The 21,954-nt window shown below is 38.2% G+C and overlaps 2 protein-coding genes across 7 annotated transcripts in view; one reads left to right on the top strand and one right to left on the bottom strand.

Moving 5' to 3' along the window:
- Positions 1–680: 680 nt before the first annotated feature.
- The window catches only part of LOC309690646 (poliovirus receptor-like), a 59,295-nt gene continuing 38,021 nt past the window's right edge, over positions 681–21,954 (bottom strand). For 2 of the 5 annotated variants that reach the window (XM_082507837.1, XM_082507834.1), the window contains 5 exons: positions 10,383–10,724; positions 9,963–10,265; positions 8,523–8,616; positions 4,115–4,269; positions 681–3,751 (listed from right to left, as the gene is read on the bottom strand). In XM_082507837.1, coding sequence (XP_082363963.1) covers positions 3,639–3,751; positions 4,115–4,269; positions 8,523–8,616; positions 9,963–10,265; positions 10,383–10,724 — 1,007 coding nt within the window. In that variant the 3' untranslated portion in view covers positions 681–3,638. Of the gene's footprint in view, positions 3,752–4,114; positions 4,270–8,522; positions 8,617–9,962; positions 10,266–10,382; positions 10,725–21,954 lie in introns of those variants that run through there. The other 3 variants (XM_082507833.1, XM_082507836.1, XM_082507835.1) reach the window with 3 other exon arrangements.
- Positions 18,190–19,651, top strand: LOC309690367 (uncharacterized protein). Of its 2 annotated transcripts, XM_082507411.1 has the most exons (6): positions 18,190–18,245; positions 18,335–18,469; positions 18,581–18,649; positions 18,743–18,837; positions 19,253–19,379; positions 19,540–19,651. In XM_082507411.1, the coding sequence occupies exons 2-5, from the start codon at positions 18,398–18,400 to the stop codon at positions 19,359–19,361; spliced, it is 345 nt and encodes a 114-aa protein (XP_082363537.1). In that variant the 5' UTR covers positions 18,190–18,245; positions 18,335–18,397; the 3' UTR covers positions 19,362–19,379; positions 19,540–19,651. The 2 variants fall into 2 exon arrangements, with proteins under 2 accessions (XP_082363537.1, XP_082363536.1); XM_082507410.1 differs by having other exon boundaries at positions 18,196–18,469.

Genomic DNA, 21,954 nt, shown 5'->3' on the forward strand with positions numbered 1-21,954 from the left:
CAGTGGCACTAGGACACTAGTGTTTATTGACCATGTGACACAGGACAAGCAACCAAATTAATAGCCATACAGCCAAAGCAACAGCCAAGCAGGAGTTTAATAAAGCACAGAAGTGCTTAAACCGAATTGAGCATTCACTTCCCTTGTTGAAGAAAAAACTTTGGACAGAAAGGCCCACAAACAAACAGCACCTGAAAGCCGTTGCAGTAAAGGCCTGGCAGGGCATTAAAAAAATTGGAAACTCAGGTTGTGATGTCCATGAGTTAAAGGCTTCAAGCTGTCATTGCCAGCAAAGGGTTTTCAACCAAGTATTAGTAATGAACATTTCATTTTCAGTTATTTAATTTGTCCAATTACTTTTTAGCCCCTGAAATGAAGGAATAAAATGCTTTAGTTCCTCACATTTTATGCAATCTTTCTGTTCAACCCACTGAATTAAAACTGAAAGTCTGCAATTTCAATGCATCTGAGGTGTGTTATTTAACATTCATTATGTGTTAATGTACAGAACCAAATTAAAAAACAAACAAACCTGTGCCTCTGTCCAGATATTTATGGACGTAATTGTACTACACACCATGATGAAATATGACAAGTTTTCAACTAACAGATCTTTGGAAATCACCTTATCGTTGCAAAAAAAGAAGAAAAAAAAGAATGAGAAAAACATTTTAAAAACGTATATGTATGCAGGTTTATTTAACTTTTAAGACAAATAAAAAAACAAATCAATTTACAATGCAGACCAAAGACCATGTTTTAGTTATTTAATCTTTTACGCAAAGCTGCCACATTTGAGACACCAGAGTATGTTATACTATCACTACCATATACCAAAGTGGTTCTCAGAAATTTTCTGCTATGCCCCATCTTACAAAGTTGATCCCAGGAAGTCATTAACAATCAGTAAGGTGCAAGTCCTGTAGTTAAAGGGCAACATTAACACATAACCAGACTGTTGGCTGTTTATTGACATTCACAAAAGTAACAAGTAACAAACAAAGAATCAAAAAAAATATATCAGTTTATTTTAATTTCACCTCAGTTTGTCCCCAGGTAATCCATGCTTTTATAACAGCGTCTTTGTGAAGCCACCAGTAAGTAATACCTCATAATTTTAATGTGTAAAGATATGATGCCAAAGGGAAGAGATTTTTACTGGGTTTCACTTTTTTGACAGGTTTTAAAGAGCCAAATGTGCCTTGGCTGTTTTGTTGCATGCTAAATTCAGGCTTCAGGATAGGTTAAGGCTTTTCATATAGCTGTGATGGCTAAGGTTGTGGAAAGGTCAAATGTAACAAATAACCATTAGTGTAAAAATAAAAACAATGCTGTCTACACTTCAGTAACAAGAGAAAAATAGCTCAAGGTGTACAGTTAAAATACATATACAAGTGCATCGAATGCTAAGAAGGATTAAGATAGCTAAATATGTTTTAGTAAAAAATATGGAGGTACAAAAAATACTTACTTCTAAATACTTATTTACTTACAAAATCTAAACACTGATTTAGCAACAATGACTTGATTGGTCAGATACTGGTCAAAAGTCATGCTCCTCAGAAAAAAAATTTGGTATCTCTATCATTCACTGCAGTAAAAGTTCGTACCTAAAACAGATGTGCAAAAGTTCCACTAGGAAATCAACAGGTCTGTGAAAACAACATGAAATAAGGGAAACAAAACCTTTCCTTTCTAGCTAAACTCTCCCGGAAAATGTTCAGACTTAATGTTTCTTATAGATGGTTAAATGAAAAAATTTAAGCAGGATAAGACCTTTGATTTTAATTCAGTGTGCCCCAGAGCAGCTGTGGCTACAATGTAGCTTGCCATCACCAGTGTGTGAATGTGTGAATGACTGAATGTAGTGTAAAGCACTTTGGGGTCCTTAGGCATTAAGTAAAGCGCTATACAAATACAAGCCATTTACCATTTAATTTAAAAAAAAAACAACCCTAAAATAATAAATCTGGCAAAATGGAGGATCTTTTATCTGTATAAAAAAGTCCCTGATGAGTGATTGAGATTCCTTTTTTTTTTTTTAAATAAAAAGGACAAAGGCAGGGCTGCATAGTTATAAAATTATATACTAGTGATACTGGTTGAAATTACAGAGCAAGTGTTTGCACCCTCAGCTTTGGTTGCTCAGTAGTAATTATACACCAGACAGACAGATTACTGCATTCAAGGTGTTGTCTGGTGTGAGTGTTTGTACTGTCTGCGAGCTGTTTTGAACCCAATGTCTGCGTGGGCTTTCGTGGTGTACTGCTGATGAACAGGCTGTGTGTCTAAACTTGTGCTGGTACTGTACATTTTAAACCTAAAAATATACAATTAACATTGTTACCCTTCATGAAGGGTAGTAATAATAAGTAGATGGGGAAAAACAAAAACAGCTGTAACCACATTAATATAACTGCTATCAACAGCCAACTGCAGATGAAAGCACTTCAAACTGTTGGTGGAAACAGTATGGATCCCAAATACTGCTTAAGTTGTTCATGACAACAGGAACAGGCAGTAAAAGCCACATCCAAAATGCTGTGGCAGTGGGAGTGACATGCAAGGAGAGTGGGAGTCAGTTACCAATGTTTTGCGTGTATTTATGCAATTACTGCAATTTTAAAGTAAGACAAAAACATTTATAAACCTGAATCACAAAATAAAAGGGATTCGCGGGTAGGAAATGTTACCAAATACCTCCATCTATTCATCTGTATGTTTACCAGTTGACTGTGGAATGACACGTTGGTGGAGGCATCGGTCCAGATGTTGTCCCTTATTTGCTCCCACAGCTGTTAGAGGAAGCCGGGGCAGAACACTAATTTAAAATTGCATTTAATTTCAACTGAACATGAAGAGACTTTCAGTTTATCTGCTAATGAATGTTTAATATTATAAAACTATTATAATTATAAACGTTTAATATCCTAGACAATAGTAATGGAAAAATTATTATTTTAACTTCTCAGCTGCTTTAAATTGTTTCCTCAAGAAAAGCATATTTAATAAAATGCCTTTTGCATAACTAAAACTATAAATATACCTCAGATAATAGAGTTTTACATTAAATTCAAGTAAAACTAATCACAACCAAGGCAAGAGAGACTCAACTCCCAATAATAATGTCATTTATATAGATCATCAACTAATAAACTACCTGTGGTATTGCAACATACTTTTTTAATAGAACGAATTATGAAATATGTTGCTTTAAGAAGTACTCAGCCCTTGATAATGCTGCAAACAGCTAGTTTGCAATGTGTCTTTCAATAGCAGCTTAGTTACAGCCTATTGTGGTATGTGGGCCATGTGTAAGCACATTGTGTGGGCCAGATCTGGGCCATACCAAGTTTGCTATGTGGGACACTTCTGTAAAAGCTTCTGAGGAAATTATCCAATTTGAGACCCTCAAAACGGATGTTTGATTTTGAATTGTGCAAAAAAATAAAAGAAAAAAAGAAAGAAAGACATTTATATTGTTTTCCAGCCCCTTGAATTAAACCTGAGTCTGGACTGTACCTGCATTTGATTTTTTACCCTTTTCTACTTACCAAAGATTACTAGACCCAGTTGTCCATTATGTCCATATACTGTTATATCAGAATGACTACATATTATACCACATATTAGCTATGTTATTGTTCAAAGTACCTTTTAAAACGTCCAGATTTATAAAAGTACCATGCTGCAGCCCCAACATTCAGGGAAAGCAAAACAAGAAATAATGCCCAGGCAACACGGCTTGTTCCTGCAGGGGCACAAGAAGAAACAATATCATGGGAAAGAAATTAAATATTGTTCTTTCTCACTTCCTTAACATTTAGTTTTATATTTCACATTCAAAACTTCCTTGTATTTTCAAGTTTTAACGTACAAAAATAAATTAGATGAACTTGATATGACCCTGAAAAAAGCTTTCACAAGCTAGGACACGCTCTGAGATTCTGTCAGTGAGGCAGAATAACATGTATTAATAACATGTGTTGCACTGGGTGAAGCATCCGACAACCATTCATCAACATGCAACATGACACAACATCCACAAAAGCTCAGATCTAAAAAACAGAAACAAAAGATAGATTTGAACAAACTGTAAAAGCTAAGACTTCACCTGATGTCACATGCACATAGAGCTGACCGTGTTTACTTCCATATGCGTTAGATGCTTCACACTGATAGAGTCCATTTAGATCAGACGTCAGGCTGAGCAGTTGTAGGTTTGCACCGTCTACTTTGACAGCAGACTCCAGCAAAGACTGGCCAGATCTAGAAAAACACGAATGAGACTCAACATGAAATGTACAGAGAGAGCAGAAAACTGTTGTACCAAAAGTCGAATACATTTCAGTTATAAGCTCTTTGTTATAGATCTTTACTTGCTCACACTAAGATTTTGTATAAAAAAAAATAAGAGTAAATGGCACTTTTCATGTTAATTTCTGCTTTTTTGAAGAAAATCTTGTGTGAGTAAGGTTTCATGCCACTGTATTTTGTGCATATCAGCAGAGCCCTGCTAAATCTGTTCAAACTACATCAGTCTACACATTTGTCTTCAATGATTGATGATTCAATGATTTGGGAGCATTGATTGAAGCATTCAATGTAATGCAGCTAAACAACATCAATTTCAGATATTAGATAATAAAAGATTCAGTTTCACCACATCTGATTCTCATTTATCTCACCTGATTAACACTAGCAGAATGAGCTTGCTCTCTCAAGTATTGAAAAAAAATATAGCCACTTAAGATTAAAAAAATATAACTTGAAAATATTTAAAGCACTGCATTGGCCAGGGATTCCTCACATTTATTGGATCATCAGTGAACTACAGAGAGAGAAGCCAAAGATCGCTGAGTGACACTGGTGCGGTTTAATATGAAAAGAGTTTATAAGTATGTGAAAAAAAATCATGTTATTTGTAATTCCACTTTTGTTTTATGAACATAGTGAATTTCTTACCTACAATTACATTTAAAAATGTCCCAACTTTAAGTATGAACATCATACATCACGAAAACAGCTTTCCCTGAAGACCAGGCATTTCTATAGTTCAGAAGCACCTGATAAAATTATTTGTTTAGTTGCTATTTTTTGGAAAGCATCATCCATATATCGACCGACACATCACCTATGGGTATGTGTATAAAAGTATAGTAAAAATGCAAGGCAGGGTGTCTGTACTGCTGTGATTGGCTGAAAAGCCAAGAAGACAAATGAATCATCAATGCTCACAGCTGATCTTCTTGAGAGCCTCTTTACCATCTGCCTTTCTACATCTAGTAGCAATAAAGGGCATGCTGAAGCAGTTTTCATTACTTTTGAAGAGTCTACCTAACAGATGCAGCAGGTAAATGTAATGCTTTAAGCATTTTGTGTTGCTGTGTTTATGTTTTGTTTTTAATGCAATTTTTGACTGTTTTGCTTTTCCATTACTTTAAGTGGGAACACAGAAGCTGGGAACAATTCTTGCCTTTGTCACTGGAGCTAATACTCTTCCACCAGTTAGCTTCTCTCCACAACTTACCATTTAGTTTTTTTTTACCAACACCAATCCAGGAACCATGTGTAAACTACCTCATGAATCCTCATATCATGAACAAATTAAATGGTCTTGGGTTGCTTGGCTGCTATTACTTCAACAAAGAATTCCACACCCAACCCTAACATGAGATAATCATCTGTTGAATAAGATTTTTTTTCTTTTTTTTTTTAAATTAGGCGACTTTATGAATTTTACACTCTAGTTGTTGAAAACTTTTAGCAAGGTAACACGGTCGCAGTCTTGTTACCTTGCTAAACACCAATATAGCCCTGGTTTTGAATCCAAAAACTTGGACTTATAAAGATCTAACTAAACACAAAAACCTTTTAACTATTTGGAAGCAATATCTAAAAACAGTAAAAGGCTAATGTGTGTGTGTGTGTTAGTCCCCATAGGGAAATTGCTCCTCTGCATTTAACCCATTCACCCAGTGAAGCAGTGGGCAGCCACCAATGCAGCGCCCGGGGAGCAGTGTGTAGGGACGGTACCTTGCTCAGGGGTACCTCAGGGTAACCGTTCAGTGGAGTCGAACCCCCGACATTCCAATCATGGGGCCACCACTCCACCTACTGAACTATCCCTGCCTTAATGTAATTGTCTGGACATTGTAACAACAATTAAATAGAGCTCTTATGCAAAATTCTAGTTTATCCTCACATTTAGACTTTATGTGTTTAAAATCTCACTGTAGGGTTTGGTATAACCTTTGTATGCTTAGGTGAAGTGTGTGTGTGTGTGTGTGTGTGTGTGTGTGTGTGTCTGTCAGTATGACGTCGTAAGGAAAACTGCTTAGCTAGGTGCAATGATGTTTCATTATGTTATCTGCTAACTGTTTTGCTCAGAAGGATGAATCTCAGAGCCAGCGCCAGGGGCTTCCTGGGAAAAGATAGTGGGAGTAGCTTTTAGGTCTTCATCCACAGGCCGTGGGACCTAAAGATACAGAGAGTTGTGTGTGGAGGGGTAAAAGAGAAGCATCCGAAGGGCAGAGCAGGCATGACTGTGAACTGTGATGTTTGATGTGTGTGTTGGCTCTCCTGCCCAGAAATAAATAGCTCTTTCCGTGTTGCAGACTTTATTCCACTTTATTCCATTTTGCAAAATTCCACAACAATACTGACTCACTGTTGGTATATGTATTAAATAGCAATATTTAAGTCCATCTAATTTTCTTTGGACACATGGGCAGCATCTCTGTATTCCCATTCACACATGGAAAATCCAACATCCAATTAGAGTCATCATGTATGTGCTCTAGCGGTCAAGACAATGGCATTACTGAAGACACCAGTGTTACAGTATTAACCTGAAGTGACCTCCCTATAACTTCAAAGTAGTTCAGAGTTAAACCATCTAAAAGTTACATTATCAACCACATTATATATGTACTATACACAAATGAACTGGGTTTATATAGTTTATACAACGATATCAATTAAAGAGGAAAGTGAGGCCACATAGGCAATTTATGGAAAAGCAGCACACTTGATGGTCTCTCAAATGTAATCCCTGTTCATACAAATAAAGGTGGATCAGTTACACGTATAACTGAAAGTCTTATCTTTTCTCTGGCTATTGGCTAAAAGATCAGAAAAATAAAATCTCAATAGCCGAATCTTGATAGCATCTGCAAGAGCTTGCCAAAAAAAACAGTACCTAAAATACTGGTATGAATGACGTTAATGTCAAAAGGTGATGTCGCTATCAATAAATCATCTCCTTGGGTTCCCCTCCAGTTGCTCTTCAGTTTCTGGGATAACACCAATGGGATAGAAGTATGCATGCAAAATAGCTGCAGGTTCAGGTAACTGTCTGTTCTTTTTTTTTTCCTTTTTTTAAAATTTTCTTTATTTTTTGCTCAGACACATGAAAAATTAGAGGGAACATTGATCGTGGGACAGAAATAAAGTGAGTAAAAAAACTACCTAAATGCATTTAGAATATATTTAGAACTATAAATTAAATTATCTTAGCAATTATTGGTTTTTTTAATGTCATAATTCCAACCCTCCTCCTTTATCCAGGCTTGGTACCGGTGTTCTGACAAACCATTCTATTTTGGCAAAACGTCCTACTGTAAGTAGTTTATGCACATTTCTCCTGTGACAGAGTAATTCCAGCACAAATATAAGTAGGTATGACAGTTTGCCACTTAACTTTGCCCATCAGAGTATGCTTGTAGCTCATATTCATAAAGCCAGGATGGTTTGCACTTAATTTTACCCTTTAAGTATGCTTGTAGGTCACATTCACAAAGGTAGCATGGTTTGGCACGTAATTTTGCCCATCAGTCGCTAAGTTGGCAACACTGTTCATAAGGACAAAGACATGAGCTCACCGGTCCTCTGGCCAGGTCAGCTAACAATAACACAACTTTCCATGGTACCTTATCATTAAGAATCAGAAACTTTATTGTCATTGTCATGAGAACAACGAAATTAAGAATGGTCCCCGATCATTGCATCATCCCTAGCAATATCAAAATATAAATAAAACAATAAAATTCAATAAATAAAATAAGAAAAGAATGACCTCATGAACTTTTTAAAACAGCACCAGTTCTTTACTTTCTAAAAGGATTGCATTAATAGAAAAATGGCTCCTTTCTCTGTCATATGCGTGGGCATACATTTTCTAAATCCATGTTATGGATGTTATTTTCTTAACAAACTGAACATGAGGAACATTATGCTTCTGAGAGAAAGTGAGGTGGAGGATTTTTTTAGGGTATTAAATCACTGAGCAATTAAGTTTAACTGGCTGACCTTTTGATCAGATCGCAGATTATGTGCTTAAAGTACTCACACTGAGCTTTCATCTGATATCATAGTCTGCAGTTTATTTTGCAAAATTCACTGCCAGCACTACAAAAAGAGTTTTTACCCACATGTGTACATGTGCCTCTAAATATAAGTCTCTTTCTCTCTCAGCATTTAAATGAATATTTCAACCGAAACCATTACTAAAACTGCTTTACCTGATCCAGGTGAATTTTGCATTTGGGTTAGCTTCTGTCACACACTCAAACGAATCCTCTGAAATTGCTGAAATTTTCACTTCTGTAGGAGAAACTGCAAAAATCAAAGAAAAAAAAAACAAAAAAAAACTGTAAACCCCAAACTAAGGAAATACTAATCATGTCAAAATAATGTTTCATAAATGTTTGAACCCTGTCACGTCAGGCAAAACCACAAATCTTGGTTTTCATTCAGTTTCAAAGATTAATCCTTTCAAACACAGTCAAAGGTGTCACCGGCTCACGTACAGTCACTTTATACTAAAAACAACATATTAGGTTTCTTGATCTTTTGGGGAATTCCACCAGAAACAGAACACCACAGTTATATAACATCACTAAAAAAAAAAGAGCACACAATACTTCAAAACAGCCTCATTTAATTTTACTTATAGTTTGACATATGAATTGCTTGTTTGATAATACCCATGTTTATATTATATATATATATAATGTTCTTCCTCTACCCCCCTGCAATTTTTGCACAAGTCGAGGAGCGTGTCAGGTTACATTTCACTGTTTTATACTTGTATAACTATGCATGTGACAAATAAAGAACCTTGAACCTAGGGGAACTGCACAGATTTTCTCACTGGAAAGAGAATGATGCTAATTGAACTCATCATCTAGCTTGAGAAGACAGCTTTTACTTAGTGACATGGTGTTTTGTCATGCAGGAACCAGTAGGACATAACCTCAGGCCACAAACTCTGCAGGACAGGCTGAATATCTGAAATAGTAGTTTATTGGTACTGAGAGGTGAAGGTCTGCAGAGAGAGCAACTAAAATTACGGAACAACTGACAAAAAGTGACATACATTATATTAATAATGTATCTAATAAGAATGCATGTATAGAACCACATTGCACACAAATATTCCAGTATTGTAGTACCAGTCACTGAGGAAACAGACTTGTGTCTGGACTCAAAGTCAATAGTTTCATCTCACTGGAATAACTACTGTGGTATGACTTCACTGTATTTTTTTGGTTACATGATTTCATCTTTTGCAATAGTGGTGTAACAACACCCTTTATACGAGTCTAAATGTCGCAACTTAGTCTGTCTGGTTTTTGAGGAAATCTCTCCGTCTGCTGTGACAACCTAAATTTAAGAGACTTAACACAGAGGCAAAGTCATGCCAGCAGGGATAAGGTTGCAACTGCAAATGCAACCCCCCCCCCCCCCCCCCCCCCCCGCTAAAACCTTCTCCTGAACAAAGACAGAAATATGAGAACGTTTATGTCTGTTTTTGTATAAAACAGGCTGAGATTGATCCTGGGTGTGTTGGTGTACTTTATTAATGATTTCATTAAACTGTTAAAATTCTTAAATGAACAGTGATAAAAAAAAAAAAAGAAGAGGAAAAATAATAAACTCCATGAGCAGCTGATACTCACAGTAGACCTGTATGGTGAAGGCCAGGGTTTCTTCTGCAGACAGGGAGTCACCACTGATAACACACTGGATCTGGTGACCATTAATCTCTCTCGTAGGAACACCAAACAGAGAGCTGACTGTGGTAGTCGTACCGTTGTCATACTGGGTGGAGTTTGTTGTTGTCCTCACTTTGTCTCCCAAAGCACCAGTGAGCCACCTCACCTCTGCAGGAGGCTTCGATCCAGCAGCCGTGCAGGTAGCAAATAAAACCTCTTCTGTGCCCAAAGTGGGAAGATTGTCCATCACACTTGTGAAAGGAGGCACTAGGAGAGGTACAGCACACAAATAAGTTGACATGTAAGCATGACAGTAAAAGTAACTCTATCTACATCGGTTATACAAACACCTAGAATATCTTAAAACACATTTCATTTGTATACCGAGCAGGTTTAGAGGAATCTCAATCTTCTGATTTCCACTTGGAAACAGGGTGAAGATGCACGTGTAGCTGCCTTCATCCTTCAGGGCAACATTGGATAACTGGAGAGTTCCATTATTGTTGTTAAAATTCCCGACATATTTAAATCGATCATCACGTCCATTGACAAACTGTAGTCCATTTCTGGGTTGGATAGTAATAAAATTGTCATTATGAGGGTTTTTTCTAGTCTTCCTTTGCCAGGTAATCTGTGTCAGGTCATCATTGGTGTCAATGACATGACACGGTAAGATGGCCGTACCTCCTTGAACCGCTGTCACACTTCCACCAAGCACCTTTAGAGCTGTAAAGAGCATGAAACACTAAGATCAAACCTCAGCTTAAAGATAAGAGACAAGAGAGGAGATGCTTTACACAGATTTAAAGTTACAGCTAAAGCAGTTAATTAAAAGTAGTCTAACATAAATGTAAATGCTGTAATTTGATTATTTTAATAAACCATATAACTTGGATGGATTCGATGCTGGCGTGACCACAGTGCACGTCTGATTTACACAGATTTAAAATTACAGCTCCAAGTCCATCTAGGATAAATTGTTCAAAACCCAAGCAAAAACTCTCAGAGCATAGTGTCTGATTTGGTTATTTGGCCTGTACAGAACCATTTGGAGCCATGGGTGTGGCTTCCTGGTTTTTACCTAAAATGGGACACTCAGCTACAATGCGTCCAGGCTTCATACAATAAAAACACATTTTTCCAAGTTCAATATAGAAGAACTAGAAACGTTGGTATGGCCACTTCCTTTAGCATCAGGATGAGATATTTGTCACTAGTGCGGACTTAATGGGTGTCAGGGTATTTCATACATTATTCCAAATCAAGCACCATGGTGACAACTCAAAACAGTCACTTTATTCAGTCTTGCAAAGTTGCCTGCCTCCAACAGCTCTTTTGTCTTGTACTAGCAAACAAAAGGAACAAAAGAAAAAACACTAGCAAAACAGTTTTAGTAACTGTAGGCCACAAAGCACAATATAATTACAATACAACAAACCACAGTACAGTAAAGACAATTAAAACTCAAAATACCATTTACCACACAAAATGTGACCGACATAAACACAACTGCACAATTACAAAACTCAGACAAATCAAAGTAAAAATAACCTGTTGGGTAATCGTTGGGTAATTGCTCCAAAATACACTCTGAAAATCTAAAGCATACGCAAGAATCCATGTGCTACCAACTACTACTGACTTGTTTTGCCTTATTAATCTAAAACCTTCCAGGTTCCTACCTATCTGTAAAGTCTGGCTTCAATTGAATTTATTCAGCTGAAGACAAACTTGTCTTATATAATCAGCATTCGCCGAAAAAATGTGAACAAAATATAAAAGTTTTTGAACTTTTCACTTTTTACTTTATAAAAAGCGTTACTGCTGTTTCGGTTTAAATTTAACTTTGTCATACCTGGTTTTTCATTTCTAGTCTGTTTTCCCTTCACTCACGTTATCTAGTCCCACATTTTTCGCTGTTAGATTTTTACAGCCTTCAGTTGTAACATCTGCCAGATTATCTCCCTTCAGCTGCAGCCTATCGAAGTATGGAAAACAAACTACGTACCGTCAGCTTCTCTGGCAAATAGAAGCGCAGATATTAGCAACAAACGACAAGTTATCAGGGGAAAATAGCGTTGCATGACTTCTCGCTGTAATTGCCAATGAAAAAACAGAAAAATCCACTCGCTCTGCTTACTGCGGTCAAGTGAGCCCTCACTTACGAAGTCACAGTCAAGCTAGCCGCCCCGCCAGCCGCACCTAAAATGTGGTTGCACTACTCTTACGCATATTACGGTATAGGTGCCGACTGGCTTAGAAACGAAGTGTTTTCTGTCCTGACACTATTTTACTTCACAATCCACTCCCAGTTTTGGTTTATCTCCACTTTCCCCCCTGTGATCCACAGCCCAAATTACTGTATGATTCAGAGAAAATTAACAATAAAATTTGCCCAATTTACTCTACTGTACTCTTAATATTCTCATCTTTGAGCTCAGATTACAGGAAAACTGTAAGAGGTGACACAGATATTTCACTGGATTCTGACTCTGGGTGACCCCCACTCTTCACACTGTCATCCACAGCAAAAATTACTGTACGGTTTTTGAGAAAATTGATAGTAAAATCTTCCCATTTTGCTTTACTGTACTCTACATATTGACATCTTTGAGCTCAGATTACAGGAAAACTGTAAGAGGTGACGCAGATATTTCACTGGATTCTGACTCTAGGCTGTCTCCACTCTTCACCCTGTGATCCACAGCCAAAATTACTGTACGGTTTTCCAGAAAATTGATAGTAAACTTTGCACAATTTACTGTACTATACTCTATATATTCTCATCTTTGAGCTCAGATTACAGGAAAACTGTAAAAGGTGACACAGATATTTCACTGGATTCTGACTCTGGGTGACCCCCACTCTTGACACTGTCATTCACAGCCAAAATTACTGTACGGTTTTTGAGAAAATTGATAGTAAAATCTTCCCATTTTGCTTTACTGTACTCTACATATTGACATCTTTGAGCTCAGATTACAGGAAAACTGTAAGAGGTGACGCAGATATTTTACTGGATTATGACTCTGGGCCATCTCCACTCTTCACCCTGTGATCCACAGCCAAATATACTGTACGGTTTCTGAGATTGCTGTGTTGAGTATGATAGTTGAGTATGATAAAGGCTAAGAAAATATACTGCCTAAAATAATATCAAATTTATACAACAAATTACAAAATTGCCACATCTGCTGTTATTGCCATGTGTTAGAGCATTATTTAGTCATAGAAAATACATATCATTGTAATATCATCAGTAAAAGAAATACTCCCACTATGTAAGACATGTTTTTAAATTCAGTTAATAAATATTGTATCAAGTCCATACAGATGTTTAAAGACATAATGCAAAGCATGTTTGTTTCTTATTGCTTACAAATGTGTTTGCCTTTAACATAATTTACATTTCATTTATACATTTTCACAGACGAAACAATAAAAGAGGTTTCCTGAACTGTTCTTGATGGCCCAAATTTTGAATCCTTTTGAGGGTGATGCATTATCCAAGAAAGTGGGAAATTTGTTCATTGATCTCTGACCCTAGCTGACTATGACGCCTCCTAATTCTGCTTCCAGCCTTGCTGATTAATTTGTTCTTCCTTTTGGCATCCCTGTCACTGATGCTGTCACCAGTTGTACACAGCATCTCTGTTTGTCCACCAGTCTAATCTGTAATTCAGGTGAACCCAGAATTACATGTATCTTAAGATAAGATAAGATAAGATAAGATAAGATAGAACTTTATTAATCCCTCGGGTGGGTTCCTCTGGGAAATTCGACTTCCAAAAAAAGCACAGCAACGACCGAAGTTACAGTTACAGAATTGTTATATATATATATACACACAAACACACACATATATAAATACAGAGACAAATATAAATAAAATATACAAAGGGGATAAATAGAATAAATAGGAATAAAAAATAAAAATACAAGTGAATTGCACATTTCAAGTATTGAGTCTATTGCACTGTTGACTATTTACAAAAAGTATTGCACAAGGTATTGCACAGTGAGGTGAAGAGGCACTACAGCTTAGTTGTTCCCCCCTCCTTTGTCCTCCTGTTTCCCCTCCCCCCCCCCTCCAGAGAGGAGTTAAACAGTTTGATGGCGTGTGGGACAAAGGAGTTTTTAAGTCTGTTAGTTCTTGTCTTGGGGAGAAGCAACCTGTCACTGAACAGACTCTTCTGATTGTTTATGGCCGTGTGCAGAGGATGCCTGGCATTGTCCATAATGTCCATCAGTTTCTTTAATGTCCTTTTCTCTGCCACTGTCACCAGAGTGTCCAGCTTCATGCCGACCACAGAGCCAGCCTTCCTGATCAGTTTCTCCAGCCTGGATGAGTCCCTCTTTGCTGTGCTGCTCCCCCAGCACACCACAGCATAGAAAAGTACTCCAGCAACCACTGACTGGTAAAACATCCTCAGGAGCTTCCTGCAGATGTTAAAAGACCTCAGCCTCCTGAGGAAGTACAGTCGGCTTTGGGCTTTTTTATACAGGTGCTCTGTGTTGCATGACCAGTCCAGTTTATTGTCCACCCACAGCCCGAGGTACTTGTACTTGTTGACCACCTCCACCTCCTCCCCCTCTATCTGAACCGGCAGTGGACCTTCTCTGGACCTCCCGAAGTCCACAACCAGTTCCTTAGTCTTTGAGGTGTTGAGTTGCAGGTGGTTTGTGTGACTCCATGCGACAAAGTTCCTCACCAGACTTCTGTACTCCTCTTCCTGATCATCCCAGATACACCCCATGATGGCCGTGTCATCTGCAAACTTCTGAATATGGCATAATTCAGAGTTGTAGCAGAAGTCAGAGGTGTACAGGGTGAAGAGAAGAGGGGACAGCACAGTTCCCTGTGGTGCTCCTGTGCTGCTGACCACAGTGTCAGACGTGATGTCCTTCAGCCTGACGTACTGTGGTCTGTCGGTGAGGTAGTTGGAGATCCAAGCCACCAGGCAGGGGTCCACCTCCATCCTGTTCAGTTTTTCCTGAAGCATACAGGGCCGGATGGTATTAAAGGCACTGGAAAAGTCAAGAAACAGGATCCTGACCGTGCCTTTTCCCCCATCCAGGTGTGAGTGGGCTCTGTGTAGGAGGTACAGGATGGCATCCTCCACTCCGACACCTGCCTTGTATGCAAACTGTAGTGGGTCCTGGGCATGTTGTACCTGTGGTCGGAGGAGGTTGAGGAAGAGCCGCTCTAGAGTCTTCATAAGATGTGACGTCAGTGCCACCGGTCGGAAGTCATTCAGCTCATTGGGCCGGTTCTTTTTGGGGACCGGGACAATGCAGGATGTCTTCCATAGGGCGGGCACTCTCCCCAGTCGCAGACTGAGGTTGAAGACTCGTTGTAGCGGCTCCCCAAGTTCAGCAGCACACGCCTCTTTGTAATGTTTCAAAAAATATACACTATATGTTGATGGGCATTGTCACACTTTTCTTTCCTTTATAAGTAAGAATCTCTATGGTTTTAATGACAATTCATATACAGATTGTGGAGGACATTTAATTCAACATTCAAAAAAGTTCCTCATCAGCAGACTATAGTACAATTTCAGCCCACCGTTAATAAACCCATCCAATGCAGGGTTATCAGAGAAATTATGCAAATGTTATGTTTTCATGTACTGGTAATCTATTTATCATTTATCATGATTCCTGCTCTGATGATTACTTTCTTCTACTTCTGTAATTTTAATAGATAAAGGATGTTGAACATTAAGCTCCAAACAGGATGAGTGAGGAAGACCACAGAGGAGAATCGTGGATGTAGTAAAAGAATGCATGCAACCGTTTTTTTTTTTCATGGTGGAGGAGCAACTTCTGATACTATCTTAAAGAAAAAACACATCAAATTGAAGAGTAAAAATAATGACAACAATATGTCTACATTTTTTTTATTAATTCCTTAAAGTAAATGCAGTCTTGTCATGGTCAGAGTTGCCCACTCATATTTAACTAATTCAAATACAATTACTGCATATCAATGCTTATGTTCTAATAAAAGGCATTGTTTAATACTTCTTCCATGACAACCCAAATAAATCAATGAGAGGGAAACGGGAAGATTAGTAATCAGGCAAGGTTTACTGTTCATTTACCATTCCCTGATAACAGTAAGCTTAACAAAAGAAAAATGTTGGGGACGAGAACCGGGCGGCTGAGCCAGATCAAAGACATTACTAAAACAAAAAGACGCCAACAGCTTCCCTAAAGTGGAAATAAAATAATATGCAAAACAAAAGGCCTGTCTACCTGCTTGACACATACAGTGGGGCAAAAAAGTATTTAGTCAGCCACCGATTGTGCAAGTTCCCCCACCTAAAATGATGACAGAGGTCAGTAATTTGCACCAGAGGTACACTTCAACTGTGAGAGACAGAATGTGAAAAAAAAATCCATGAATCCACATGGTAGGATTTGTAAAGAATTTATTCGTAAATCAGGGTGGAAAATAAGTATTTGGTCAATAACAAAAATACAACTCAATACTTTGTAACATAACCTTTGTTGGCAATAACAGAGGTCAAACGTTTACTATAGGTCTTTACCAGGTTTGCACACACAGTAGCTGGTATTTTGGCCCATTCCTCCATGCAGATCTTCTCGAGAGCAGTGATGTTTTGGGGCTGTCGCCGAGCAACACGGACTTTCAACTCCCGCCACAGATTTTCTATGGGGTTGAGGTCTGGAGACTGGCTAGGCCACTCCAGGACTTTCAAATGCTTCTTACGGAGCCACTCCTTTGTTGCCCGGGCGGTGTGTTTTGGATCATTGTCATGTTGGAAGACCCAGCCTCGTTTCATCTTCAAAGTTCTCACTGATGGAAGGAGGTTTTGGCTCAAAATCTCACGATACATGGCCCCATTCATTCTGTCCTTAACACGGATCAGTCGTCCTGTCCCCTTGGCAGAAAAACAGCCCCATAGCATGATGTTTCCACCCCCATGCTTCACAGTAGGTATGGTGTTCTTGGGATGCAACTCAGTATTCTTCTTCCTCCAAACACGACGAGTTGAGTTTATACCAAAAAGTTCTACTTTGGTTTCATCTGACCACATGACATTCTGCCAATCCTCTGCTGTATCATCCATGTGCTCTCTGGCAAACTTCAGACGGGCCTGGACATGCACTGGCTTCAGCAGCGGAACACGTCTGGCACTGCGGGATTTGATTCCCTGCCGTTGTAGTGTGTTACTGATGGTGACCTTTGTTACTTTGGTCCCAGCTCTCTGCAGGTCATTCACCAGGTCCCCCCGTGTGGTTCTGGGATCTTTGCTCACCGTTCTCATGATCATTTTGACCCCACGGGATGAGATCTTGCGTGGAGCCCCAGATCGAGGGAGATTATCAGTGGTCTTGTATGTCTTCCATTTTCTGATGATTGCTCCCACAGTTGGTTTTTTCACACCAAGCTGCTTGCCTATTGTAGATTCACTCTTCCCAGTCTGGTGCAGGTCTACAATACTTTTCCTGGTGTCCTTCGAAAGCTCTTTGGTCTTGGCCATGGCGGAGTTTGGAGTCTGACTGTTTGAGGCTGTGGACAGGTGTCTTTTATACAGATGATGAGTTCAAACAGGTGCCATTCATACAGGTAACGAGTGGGGGACAGAAAAGCTTCTTACAGAAGATGTTACAGGTCTGTGAGAGCCAGAGATTTTCCTTGTTTGAGGTGACCAAATACTTATTTTCCACCCTGATTTACGAATAAATTCTTTACAAATCCTACCATGTGAATTCATGGATTTTTTTTCACATTCTGTCTCTCACAGTTGAAGTGTACCTCTGGAGCAAATTACTGACTTCTGTCATCATTTTAGGTGGGGGAACTTGCACAATCGGTGGCTGACTAAATACTTATTTGAGTTAGATTTAAAACCGTTGTAATTGATTACAATGAATGTTCTCATAAGAAGAATTATTTGAATTTAGTTACTATTGTCTTGTTGAAACACAGGTCGCATATTTGTGGAAACAACAGGAAACGGAAGTTGTTGTTTCTGTGGTCCCATCTCAGATTAGAGGTAACAACTTTGTCATACGTCACAGTGAGACCAGACCCTTAGACCACACAGCTGGCTTGTTGGAGAGGTATGTAAACTAGTTATTTAAAAAAAAAAAGTACTGCATAAGGTTAACGTTAAAGCTGGTGCAGGACATTAGTTTTTCCCTACACATTCAGTAAGTACTACTTTAGATCGACATTCCAGGCATATCCTCATGACTGAATACTGAGTATACGTAAGTTAAAAAAATCTTTATTAAACTTTGTATTCCAAAACTTTATCATGTTTACAAAGTAATAAAAGGTTATTTATTATACTCCTCAGGTCATTGAAAGTCTCCTGCACCACTGGGCCATTCGGCTAAATCAGGGGAATAATATCTACATTATGAACCACTACACGAGCGGTGTGATCCTCTATGGAGAGAGAGAACTAATCAGGAGACAAAGCTTGTCCAAGGTAAAAAAAATTTTTTATATATTCTAGAATTAATTTTTTAAAAGTTCATTAATATCTCGAAATGGAAAAGGTATTGTTGCAAATTTGTAATTAATTCCTAATATGTCACAGGTGAACTTTGACAACTACAGAGCCGTTTTATCCTTTGTGAACATTGGAAATATACACTGGAAGTTTCTGGTTAGTATGAGCAGCATTTCTGTGAAAACAGTTTGTTTCAATAACACATTATTGAAAATTTATGTACTTTTTAAATTTATATATCTATCGCAGTACATAAATGCAGATGACAGCTGTCTGTATTTGGTCGATCCTTCAAGAAACTCTTTGGAGCAGGAAGAGTGTGACCGTGCAGCCAAAAGATTCTGGTAATTATGCGTTATTACATGTATATAATAACATGAAGTATTAGAGAAGTGACAGGAGGACTTAGGAGGTCTTTTTCTAAAGGTGAATGTATGGTTGTAGATTAAAGTTTAATAAAATCTGTGGCTATCAGTTCTTTAAAGAATTTAAAAAAATAATTCAAAATTACACACATATGTAATTTTAAATAATAAAAAAACCACTGACAGTGTTTAAGCAGTGATACATTTGAGACAGTTAACATTTGTAGATTTAAAAGAACATGTTAATAAGTTTGATACTTCATCTAACATAATGTAGAGCACAGGGCTTTCTGACACACCATTAAAAACAGTGATATGTACTATATGTGTCTTTTTCTGTGTGACTTTTATCTTTCATTTGTATATAAATGTGATGTATGTTATGTTCACAAAGTGAATACTTCAAAATGAGGAGGACATGCTACAACAAAACAGACTGGGTGAATGTGAGACTTCGAGGAGGAGTACTGACACATCCATTTCAACGGGATGGTTCTAGCTGAGGAGTAATGGTCATCATGGTATGGTACCACAGTAACGCAATAATATTTTTCTGTGAAATTAGATAAGAAGATGGGGTGGGGGAAGTTAAAATAACCTTAAAAGGTTAAATTGTGTAAACAGGAAGTGTAACATTTGCAGATGTTTTCAATTAATTGTTTTTGGGGTTTTTTATTTCAGATGGTCAAAGTAGTAATGGAAGCATTCCCAAATAAACCAGAAATGACATTTTTGACGACAAAAAAAGAGATGGCCCAGGCACGAAGGACATTTGCACAGACAATACTTGAGGCCTCCGGTGTGTAATATCTTCTTCAAATGGACATATTTATTTGTGTCAAACTGATGAACACTAACTTCCTTACTCCCATCCTCCCTTCCTTATCTTTTAGAAAAGAGCTTGTTAAAAGCCAGGTGGTTTGTTTCAGAATTCACTAATGAAAGAACTCTGTATTCTATGTCTAGGAGTGTATTTTGCTGGGATGATCATAAATTGTAGCTGAACTGATAAACTACACAAAGGATACTTCTTTGCTCAGAAGGCAGGAAGACGTTTCCTTATTTGGTCTGTACCGGAACCTGCTGACACACGAACCTTTTTTTCCTCTATATAAGCTGTTATGTACTAAATAAACCTTTGAGTCGATTGGGAAGGCAACCTAAAGCAGTCTCTGTTTTCTTGTTCTCCCAAGCTGCTCCCGAGCTCGTACTAACACGCTGAATGGCATACCTGAGTGTTACTTTAAATAATTAGGAATCTTAGAAGGAAAGGACAGAACTCTGCTTATCGCTCGTGCCTTGGAGGGAAAACCGGGATGGACATTTTTTTCCTTCAGGTATAGTATTTTTAAAAATTGTTTTATGTTATCTACAACAAAGTATTTGACTCTGTGTCTTAAAGATTGTCATTGATTAAAACATAGAATTATTTACGTAATGTGTTTATGAAAGTTCATATGTTTTTGTTTACAGATCCAGTGTGATAACTGCAACCGCTGGTTCCATTCTGAATGCCTGGACATGACAAATGAACAGCTCAGCAGTGCTCAGAAGACAGAGTGGAAGTGTGTGCTTTGTGTAACCTAATTCCACATGCAGTGAAAGCTACTTGAATAATCTGCTTATAGTTGTTATTGGTGTTTTGAGGAACACATGTGTAAAACACAATGTGTATAACATTCTTGCTTTGTGCTCGTACTTCAAGTATTTCCTTTTTGATTTTTTGGGTTGATTTGTGTGATGACAGATAATGAATAACAATATATCTAAACTGTGTAGTAGTAATATGAGAAATCAGTAATCTGAGAAATGTAATTTCTCACCCTGACCGGTTGAGGCAGATGGCCGCCCCTCCCTGAGCCTGGTTCTGCCGGTGGTTTCTTCCTGTTAAAAGGGAGTTTTTCCTTCCCACTGTTGCTCATAGGGGGTCATATGATTGTTGGGTTTTTCTCTGTATGTATTATTGTAAGGTTTAACTTATTATGTAAGTGCCTTAAGGTGACTATTGTTGTGATTAAACACTGAATAAATAATGTCTAAAACTAAAGTTGCTACTTGAGGTGGTGTGTGAATGACATTTTGAAAAATTTAAATTGTGTGTGGAAAGAAATTTCTTGTAGTTAAGCAAATACTTCAATGAACTCATTTTGTTTGGTAATGGAATAGGATTTAATTTTATCAGAAATCCATACAGTAATTGTTGCTGTGGATCACAGGGTGCAGAGTGGGGGTCACCCAGAGTCATAATCCAGTGAGATATCTGTGTCACCTCTTATAGTTTTCCTGTAATCTGAGCTCAAAGATGTCAATATGTAGAGTACAGTAAAGCAAAATGGGAAGATTTTACTATCAATTTTCTCAAAAACCGTACAGTAATTTTGGCTGTGGATGACAGGGTGAAGAGTGGGGGTCACCCATAGTCATAATCCAGTGAAATATCTGTGTCACCTCTTACAGTTTTCCTGTAATCTGAGCTCAAAGATGAGAATATATAGAGTATAGTACAGTAAATTGTGCAAAGTTTACTATCAATTTTCTGGAAAACCGTACAGTAATTTTGGCTGTGGATCACAGGGTGAAGAGTGGCGACAGCCTAGAGTCATAATCCAGTGAAATATCTGTGTCACCTCTTATAGTTTTCCTGTAATCTGAGCTCAAAGATGAGGACATTAAAAGTACAGTTGAGTAAATTGGGTAAATTTTATTGTTAATTTTCTCTGAATCATACAGTAATTTGGGCTGTGGATCACAGGGGGGAAAGTGGAGATACACTAAAACTGGGAGTGGATTGTGAAGTAAAATAGTGTCAGGACACAAAACACTGCGTTTCTAAGCCAGTCTTCACCCATACTGTAATATACGTAAGAGTAGTGCAACCACATTTTCGGTGCGGCTGGAGGAGCGGCTAGCTTGACTGTGACTTCGTAAGTGAGGGCTCACTTGACCGCAGTCTCTACCGCGGTAAAGTGAGCCGTCATTTGTGAGCCGCGGTCAAGCCAGCCGCCTCTTATCCGCCGCATAAATTTCCTTGCGCTTTTACACCAGTCTTTACGGTAGCGCCTTTTCGCTTTATGTGCCGATTGAAAGCCTATACCC

This window comes from Aulonocara stuartgranti (genome assembly GCF_965226115.1).
Source record: "Aulonocara stuartgranti genome assembly, chromosome: 16".
Classification (NCBI taxonomy): Eukaryota; Metazoa; Chordata; class Actinopteri; order Cichliformes; family Cichlidae; genus Aulonocara; species Aulonocara stuartgranti.